The 10000-nt window shown below is 44.8% G+C and overlaps 2 protein-coding genes across 3 annotated transcripts in view; both read right to left on the bottom strand.

The window, feature by feature from the left end:
• Positions 1 to 4527: 4527 nt before the first annotated feature.
• gpr18 (G protein-coupled receptor 18) lies at positions 4528 to 8050 on the bottom strand. Of its 2 annotated transcripts, none has more exons than XM_079733906.1 (2): positions 7911 to 8050; positions 4528 to 6537 (listed from the first exon to the last, which is right to left on the bottom strand). In XM_079733906.1, the coding sequence occupies exon 2, from the start codon at positions 6436 to 6438 to the stop codon at positions 5371 to 5373; it is 1068 nt and encodes a 355-aa protein (XP_079590032.1). In that variant the 5' UTR covers positions 6439 to 6537; positions 7911 to 8050; the 3' UTR covers positions 4528 to 5370. The 2 variants fall into 2 exon arrangements, with proteins under 2 accessions (XP_079590032.1, XP_079590033.1); XM_079733907.1 differs by having other exon boundaries at positions 4528 to 6459; positions 7911 to 8027.
• Positions 8051 to 9359: 1309 nt separating this feature from the next.
• gpr183a (G protein-coupled receptor 183a) overlaps positions 9360 to 10000 on the bottom strand; it is a 3562-nt gene continuing 2921 nt past the window's right edge. The window contains exon 2 of the mRNA XM_079731789.1: positions 9360 to 10000. This exon is cut by the window's right edge and continues 1321 nt beyond it. The gene's annotated coding sequence lies outside the window, so the exon portion shown is untranslated.

Here is a 10000-nt window from a genome sequence, read left to right as displayed (position 1 = left end):
AACAATATGCACATCACACACTTCCAAGGCATCCATACACGCTCTGGAAGATGGTAGATGTCTACTGCATGTCCCATGACCCACCACGTTCTCTGGGTGCACTGCTGTGTTCTTAATGTTTGCTGAAGGGAAGTGGGGAAGTACAGGGTGGGATGGCACGGGGCTGGTCTATGATCAAGTTCAACACCTTAACAAGCCTCTTTAACACGGAGACAAGCTCCGGAGTGAGGTAGCGCGATGGATGAGCCACTACACTGTACGAACCCTGGAATCCAACAGACACACACACAAACACACACACACACACACACACACACACACATACACACGCACACACACACACACACACACACACACACACACGCACACATACACACAGGCACATACACCCACAAGCACACACACAGACACACATGCAGGCACAAACGCATGTGCACACGCGCACAAACACGCACACACACATGCACACACACAAACATGCATGCATAACTACACACACACACACACACACAGACACACACACATCAACACACACACACACACATGCACAATCAAACACACACGCACACACTGGCACACACATGCAGGCACAAACACACATGCACAAACAAACACACACACAGGCACACATTTACACACACGCAGGGACACACAAACACAGACATATAGGCTCAGGCACACACACACGTCCCCAACACTGTAAGTCAGCTTGTTCCAACCGCCGGATCATCTCAAAAAATAAAGTTACGTGAAAATACAGATTAAATATTAACAGACAGACCCTCTCATACGTAAAACAAACCCCTCTCCCACCTCTCCACTCCCCCCGAGGACATATCCTCCCTTCCCTTCTCTCTCTCTCTCTCTCTCTCTCTCTCTCTCTCTCTCTCTCTCTCTCTCTCTCTCTCTCACTCCCATTCCACTTCACATGACACAATTAAAAAACATTCCCAAAAGCTGCTGCGGGTGAAAACCGGAACACTGCCCCCCCCCCCCCCACCTCAGTGTCTCAGAACGCTGTCAGAAATATGCTCCTTGAGCAATTTACAAACTACATCTTGTACTAATCTATAGAGAAACTAACAAGGGGAGTCCAAGGATTCCAGGCACTTAGCTGAGTAGAGCATGGGAAAAAAAGCAGGGGGGGAGGGCTTTACATTATTTATATGTACTAATGGTGCCATGACTGTCTGTGTATGGTTATGTGTGTGCGTGTGTGTGTGTGTGTGTGTGTGTGTGTGTGTGTGTGTGTGTGTGTGTGAGAGAGAGTGTAGAGTGTGAGTGTCTGCAAAAAGTGTGCGTATCAGCAACGGAACAATCTGCTAAAACAGACACACAGCTGTAATCAAAGCCATATTTTCCCCTCTTGCCTGTGCGCTCCGGCTAACAGCGGGGTCAATTACACTCGCATTCGGTGGCGTTCGGAGCTCCACGCAGTAGATTATCGTCTTTAAATAGAGACAACACGCGCCTCCTTCACCGCAGTGTGGATTTCACATGCCAAACGTACAAGATCCACCGCTTCTCTCCTCTTCTTTTTTCCCCCGGTTCTGGGTTAATATATGAAGGGTGTAATGTGGAACACCTCACACGCTCCTCAACCAGAGGTAATACATTACAGCCAGACCCAGCCAGGCCCTGGGCACACCAGCGCTGCCGTGGCTAACAGCCACAGGCTTGCTTAACCTAGTTTGGTCCACAAAAGGCATCCATTAGTCTCCATGCAGAGAGCCCCGACTGAACATCACAGGGGGTGGTGGTGGTGGTGTGTGTGTGTGTGTGTGTGTGTGTGTGTGTGTGTGTGTGTGTGTGTGTGTGTGTGTGTGTGTGTGTGTGTGTGTGTGTGTGTGTGTGGGAGGGGGGGGGGGGGGGGGGGGGGGGGTGTACGGCCTGTTGTTGCAGCACCAGATACGCAAGCACATGTGCCTCTCATTTCCTTTTCTGCTGGTGCCGATATATTCTTCAACATCCTATTGTAAAGTTTACCGGGGGAGAGGTTCTGTATATTAAAGTGCCCTGAGAGGAAAAAAGGCAAATGATGTAAATGCAGGCAGCTGCTTGGTACTAATGCCGTACTGCAGGTAGAGTGTGCGCACGCACACACACACACACACACACACACACACACACACACACACACACACACACACACACACACACACGCACAAGCATACACGCAAACAAACACACAGAAGCATAAACACACAAGCATACACAAGAATACACACACATATGCTGGGACACACACACACACACAAGCATTCACACACAAGCAAACAGACATATGCCTGCACACAAACACACTTACACATATACTTGTGCTCAAACACAAACACATACACACACACACACACACACGCACACACACACACACACACACACGCACACACACACACACACACACACACACACACACACACACACACACACACACACACACACACACACACATACACACAAGAAGGTATACGTGATCCCTTTCATGTCACAATGATCTAACAGCAATGGGCTGAGCCCTAATAGTGTAGTAAAAGTGTAGGAACTGAAACTCTAAACACTAAACAACAGTTACAGCAGGTTATCCTTGTTTCGCATACTTTCATGCGACCCGAAAATGTGTTGCAGTTTAGCATGTTTTCCGATGGCACGGCAGAATTTATTATCATGCTATTCGTTAGAGCCTCAATCTTGATCATGGCCTGATAGGTAAGTCTTTAAACTCTCGAAGTGCACTTTAAATCCTGCAAGATGAATAGCCCAATAAAGCACTATTTGGAAAACAAATACGGAGACATTGCCTCGGATCATCATTTGATAGCGTGCTGACACACAAACTCTATTAAGCTGTCTTCAAATATGCAAAAATGATATGATTTTACAATGATTACATATTCACTTCCCCAGCTGGCTGGCTCGGAGCGTCTCCATTTGTCATCGACTATTGTGTCCAATTATATGATTAGCTTTGAACACTCCAGCACTTCGAGAGCTCTCGTGTGTTCCGCAGCGCGGAGCGATTCACAAACAAAGTCATTACAACATGTATTCACACATATCAAATAACAAAACAGATGGCTACTGTGCTCGCCGCCTGATTTGTTTTTCGCACGAAGCGTTGGAGAGAGCAACGAAGAGAGAGAGGGAGGGAGAGACGGAGACAGAGAGAAAGAGAGAGGGAGAGAAGAAAAAAATTGAAATAAACTATTTTCTCTGAGCTTTGTTTAATGCTGACTGTTTTTTATTCCCAAAGACGAGCAGCTGGCTGTCGCGCCGTTAGATCAGCTCTATGAAAGACAATCTTGTTTTCATTAATTTCTCTACAACAAAGGCACTTGTTGTGAAGCTTCAGAATTACAGCGAGCAAAGCTTCCGGATAATTCATCACAGGGACTTGACAGGGAACTTAATTGTTTTAAATGCCAGTTGCTGTATGGAGCGTGGACGGTTTCTCTTTGATGTCTAACAGGTGGGATAGATAGACGACCCTCTAATGTTTCATGTGACCTTTGACCCCTCAGTTATAAATCGTCTTGTGGTCCAGCGGCCAATAAACCTATCATTACGTGATGAACTGCGGTACCCACCGTTCTGTGTAAAAAAAAAAAGGAGAATATTGCATTTCTTCTCGTCTTCTCTATTTTAAACACAGCATGACTTATGTACTTTACTCACAGCCGTGGAAACACATGCGGGAGAATGCCTTCTTTCTGAATACGTTTGAAGTGTTCTGTCTGTGTTTGGCTAATATAGATAAGACAAAGCAAAGGCTACTGCAAGGGACTGGATGCCACACACAGAGGAGTTATCATACACAGGTGTTTGAAACACCTAATCACAGAACCTTATTTCAGCCACTTGACAGGGGAAACTATTCCCATTAGGTGTACTTTAATGTAACTTTGTGGGGATTGATTGCTAAACACCTATCCGGACACAAAAAAAAGGAAAATATGAAAAATGACAAATGATGATTTTTTTTTTTTATCTGCGAACCACTTTTTTCTCATTCCCTTTGAGCAGACTGCAGGGTTCTTTAAATGGGCCGTCCATTACACGCAGCTAATACTTCTTTGTCTTCTATCCCAGGAAATTACACTTCAAGATCGTACTTCTTTTGCAATTCTTCCCCGTGTGCTCCACTTTTACAGGTGGGGGGGGGGGGGGGGCTGACAGGATGTACCTCACAGTGAAGAGGCGGCTCTGTCTCTCTCTTCTAAGCTTGCTCTAAACCTGGGCCCACTCTCCGGAACATCTCTCATTTTACCGTGAAAGCCCTTCACGTGACTCAATCAATTAAGACCCAGTTGATATCATTTGCGCACACACACACACACACACACACACACACACACACACACACACACACACACACACACACACACACACACACAAACACAGACACACACACACACATATATATTGTGTATTTTGAGCCATTGATTAATAAAGCATCTTCTAATTATAATCCTTGAGGGAAGAAATTGTGTTTCACGTTCAACAGCTTTCAGGTATTTTTTTATTGTGTCTGTAAAATTCCCAGCTGATGGAGCTGTACATGGGGAAGTTATTGATTTGCAATACAATGTCGTAAATATACGCTAATAAACCACAAATAACAAGATCCCAACCGCGATGCTCGTTACGCGCAATTCTTAAACTATACAGAAGTTTTCACAAAATCGTTCTTCTCGTGCTTTTATTTATCCTTCAAACAAACAGACGGAGCCTTGGGTATCAGTGTTTTCTGTGACATGCTGCCCTCACTTGGTCGAGAGATGAATGGCAGGCTGCCCCGGAGTTGCTGCTTCTCAGGATGTACTGCATCAGGCCTCCTGCTGGCGGCTGTCACACTGGGGATTAAGATGAACTGACACTGCTAAAGGTGTGAAAACAAATAGCAACAAAGCTTCTTGGAACATGAAAGGAAGCGCCATCTTATCTTGCCTGTTGAGGCCCTCCCATACGATACAAGGACATTCCCCTCTTCTTTCTATATTTAAGAGTGATATATATTTTCATCCATCAACCATCCATATTCATAAACCAAGCTAGGCTTCCTTAACTAAGTTTATTAAAAATTGCAGTTCTTCAGAATGCGTAGAAAGGCAGAAATCTCCCCTGCCACACAAGTCTCGTGGGTGAGTCAATCAGCACAGAGAGCAGATGTTTCGGCAGACAACCACCGCACTCCAATACTGTGAGCACTGCCTTGTCTCAGGAACACATACAGGTTCTGATCCAATGTTCATTCATATTTATACCAGGCAATACGCCCGGCATTGTTGCCATAAGCCGATTGAGCGCAGTACAAAAGCTACACGGATGCCATTGGTAAAACGTAGTGCCGACAGACACCAGTGTCCCTCCCTCTCAGATCATGTTCATGTTGCTCATGGACCGGACGCTGCCCGTGTGTGTGTGTCGACTCTTCCGCCGCACGCTGCGGAGGTAGTTCCGGTAGAGGATGACGCTGATCACGCGGTCCTGGAACTGCTTGGACACGATGTAGTACAGGATGATGTCCAGCACCGTGCTGAGGTTCATCAGGAGGGTGGTGAAGACCGCCCAGGTGATGTAGCTCCAGCCTCCTCCTTCTCCACCTTCGCCGCCACTGCTGGGGTCCTTCAGCAGGAGAGCCAGCTGGCACACGTGGAAGGGCACAAAGCACACCAGCACCTGCACGATGAGCGTGACAATGATGCGCACAGACTTCTGCTTCACGTTGGGCTTGAGCTTGGAGGTGCGGCCGTGCACCAGGTTGTCCACGATGACAGCGTAGCAGCCCATCATGATGCAGACGGGCAGCAGGAAGAAGAAGGCCAGGCGCATCGCCTGCACGGGGTCGCCGCGGGCGCCGGGCAGGCGCGGGTCGGCAATGCCGTGCAGCTTGGTGCAGGTGGTGAAGTTGGAGGCTCTGTCGGGGTCCACCTTGGGGAAGAGCAGGGGCGCGGTGCCGCCCAGCGTCATGATCCACACACCCACGCACGCCACCACGGCCTTGGGGATGTTGCGAAGCTCGCGGCCGTGCTTGGGCTGGACGATGGCCACGTAGCGGTCGGCGCTGATCAGGGCGAAGAGCCAGAGCGCCAAGCAGGGGTAGAAGAGTGTGAGGGCGGCGGTGATCCGGCAGAAGGCGTCGCCGAAAGGCCAGTAGTCCCGGTGGTAGTAGACCATCCGAAAGGGGAGCAGGAAGATCAGGATGAGGTCCACCAAGGCCACGTTGATCATGTACACCGTGACAGAGTTCTTCCTCTTGGTGGTGAGGGCGAAGACCCACAGTGCCGTAAGGTTGACTGTCATGCCCACAACGAAGACAAAGCCGTAGAAGACCAGGGCGGCCATGTTGTGCTCTCGGGGCAGCGAAACCATCTCCGCAGAACGCGCCACGTCAAATGAAAGCATGCCACTCATGTTGGTCGTGTTTGGGTGAGAGTCCATGATGCAGCCCTCAGCAGATTGCTGAGAGAGAATAGAAAGGAGAAGGAAATACTGCTTTATGTGGTTGATAAAATGGCCAGCACTTTATTGATGATGGGGCTGTAAGAAAAGGGGAAGAAAGTCAGCATAAGTAAAACATTATCACAAACGGGACTAGAGGGAGTTGAAGATATCTTTAATTATTTAAGTCATTAATGACTTTAATTTAATTATATTTTAATTATAGTAAGTGCATTTCCTGTGAGGTGCTGTGAGGTTCACACAGAAGAGACCATTTAGAAGTATATCAGTCGTTATGTCAATTGCATTGAAAGCATGAGCAACCAAACTACGATTCTAAAAATAAAGGACCTGACCACACAAAACAGGCAGATTATAATACAGTGAGTGGAAAGATCTCGGCTCAAATGGACTTCTCCTATAGTTAGATTATTATTAGATTTGATTATTCTCAAAACCCACATTCTCCGTTGAGCTTTTGATCTGGCCAATCCCCCCTCCCATGCTAACGGGCTCGACACAAGCCTTCAGTGTGTGTGAACATGATATGTTTATATATATATATATCATTTTCTTCTTTTAGTCCTCTTAGTGTTCCACTATGTAAAGCGTCTTTAAAAAAACCTAATGAAAGCATTCAATAAGTTGGCTACAATGTATTCTTTTTACAATTTGATATTATTATATGCCGAAGGAGGAAATCTGTTTCTGTTGGTTTTCTTTAGGGTAGATATGGCATACAATGATTATTAGAGGCCATAAACAGAAGCAGGGACTATTGTAACGACAGCACATGGTTAAACTGCTCACAAGTGTAATAACTAGAAAATTATGAACCCCTATCCGTTCATATACGTGATCATTCCGTACGTGTCAACAATCAGCTCCAGCTAAACAGTCTGGCTTTTGCTTGAGGAAAGTTTTCATTCGTATACCACACTATCAGAGTGTACGAGTACAGCGTCTCAGACATGTGGAGGCTTAAGTAGCCAGCGGCAGTTTCCCAGTCTGTGTCTGAAATCCACCTGCTGCTAGATAATTTGAATACTTATTTTTAAACAGCTGTGCAGCTGTTGTGTAAGAACCAAGAGAAAACGCAAGTATAGATAGTAGTTTATTTTCTCAATTTGTTACTCTATATTTTAACTGGTGAAACTGGAGTGTAAATAAATGTAGACTTTCAAATAAAAAGCTTTTGGTTTGTAGGATATCACATGACTCTGATCTTGAATCTAGTTTCATCTTTGAATCTTTATCTCTGTTGAAAAGTTGAAACAGTGACATCAGTGATGTAACTACAAAAAATCCAATACTCCGAGTTCCAATAACAAGAATGTTTTAATAGGTGATAGCATTTCAGCCTACAAAGGCCTGTATCAGATCACATAGTGATAATCAGTGATGTTACTACCAAATGCAATAGAATTCCCATTAAACATATCATAGCTTTCAAGATAAATCTCTACACTTACCGTAGGGTTTCAGAGATTATTTTCTGGGTATCTTTTATTGATCAATCCCTGGACATCAGCCCCGGGGACTGAGTGCTCTCAGCAGTGAGTTTATGAAGTAAAGCATGGCCACCGGCCATCTCGCGACATGAACAGTGATCGCAGCCAAAACAAGGAAGTGAGTAGTGTCTCAGTGGAACATGACCTACAGCAAAACCAAAAACCCCCATGCAGCTTCCTGTTTCAGTTTGTGCGCGCATCCCTACATTGTTGCCCACATCGGAATAACAATGACCAGATCTTGTTTTATTTATTTATTTGCTTGTGTGTGTGCTCCTTTTCCATTTTGTTCTTTCTGCAATCGCACCCCCTTAAAGAAAGCAATGTGCCATTTGAAGTGGGAGTAAGTTTGGCAGGCAGAGAGATGGCAGATTTAGGGCGAGTTATTGATTGGAAAAGTGGGGTCTGTCACAGCACATTAGCTCTCAGGGGAGTAATTCACAGCAGGTTGCTGTGAAAAGCATCTGCTGCCGCGGAGAAGTAATTAAACACAGGATGTTGAGGCAGTCGCCATATAAACAGGAAATAAGATGGCGGTAATAGACACTTCACGCTGATGCTGAGATGCTGCGTGCTTCGCGCGCCGCCTTAATGGATGCAACGCAAACACGCACACAGAGAAACACACACACACACACACACACACACACACACACACACACACACTATATTTATCTGCATTGCGTGTTCTGCTTGACTTTGAGTATGTGTGTGTCTTTGTGTGTGGGGGAGTGTGTGGGGGGGGGGGGGGGGTTCTTGCCATGGACTTAGAAACAACTTTATGCTTAGCTAGGCAAAAGCAAACACAAACACAATGGCTAACAAAGACGTAAGTGAAGTGCATGACCATACCTCATCTCATATATACAACACTTAGCAAAAGGGTAAGACACTGTCACACTTCCGTGGGTTGAACCCTGTGCCACGTGACTTATTCCCCCCCATGTCACATTTTAAAAATGTCAAGGATTGACTTTTGAATAGCTGAGTCTCATACAATGGACTTGAAAGAAGCATGTTAGTTGGATCTGTTTATTTTTCCAGTGAAATAATTATCTGTCTGCTTGTCCTCTCAATATGTCCTGAAAAAAAGATCTTGCCAGATGGCACTTTGTGATCACTGCAATATGTTGTTATGACAACAGTCTGTGTGATGTTTCCCCTCTTTCTGATACCTATCATGTGGCTGATTCTTTTGAGGCTCCATCTCCATCGTTGAGAACATCATGTGTTATTATAATCATGTATGTATAATTTGATGGATTTCTAACATGAAGTGCCGTCATCGCGTTCCTCTTTCTTATGTTTTCTGCTGTAGTTTTTTAAATATAATTTCTTAAACAAAAAAAAACGTCCCTGATTGACCATGGTATTTGTTTGCTAGGCATAGATCGTAGATTGGAAATTGAATTGCCTTTGGAATTGATTGTTTAATTAAATAAATTCACTCAGTTCACTAACAGGGATATGCTTCCCTCTACAGGTAGAAATGGGTAAGTGCACTGTTCCTTCTGTTTGTTTTAACAAAAACTATTATCTAAAGTCACTTCTAGAAAGCAATTTTAATGAATCGAAATACATATAAACATTGGTCGATACTTTGAAATAACCTCAGTAAAAGAAAAAAACTTTTCTCAGTGGATATCATATATTGCATCAAAGCTCAGACAAGTGTGCTCAAAAGGAATGCATTGTTCATGTGCTCTGTGGTTGACAGTGAATACATATTCTTCTGTTATATACAAACGTCACAAACATTATATTGTTTGTTATTCCCCCTCCCCCACTTTGAGAATGTCCTTACAGAGAATGGCCTAACAATTCATGAGAACATAACATAGCTGAAGGAGATGATTTGTGATTACCTCCTTCCAAATAAAAAACAACCAGAATACAAAAACATGGTTCTAGTAAATAAGTAACAAAATTTAAATTATACAATCTGTTGAAAGTACACAACATTCAAACCTGTTGGTTCTTATTTCCAAACTGCTCTGCCTGCAGTAGTCCTCACTGTCGAGAGACCCATAATGGATAAAAGTGTTCATGTG

The sequence above is a fragment of the Pollachius pollachius genome (genome assembly GCF_949987615.1).
Source record: "Pollachius pollachius genome assembly, chromosome: 3".
Classification (NCBI taxonomy): Eukaryota; Metazoa; Chordata; class Actinopteri; order Gadiformes; family Gadidae; genus Pollachius; species Pollachius pollachius.
This window is presented reverse-complemented; position numbering and strand designations above follow the sequence as displayed.

What these genes read in the sequence shown, in the direction of transcription:
- gpr18 (XM_079733906.1), bottom strand. Translation starts at nt 6,438, where the DNA reads ATGGACTCTCACCCAAACACGACCAACATGAGTGGCATGCTTTCATTT.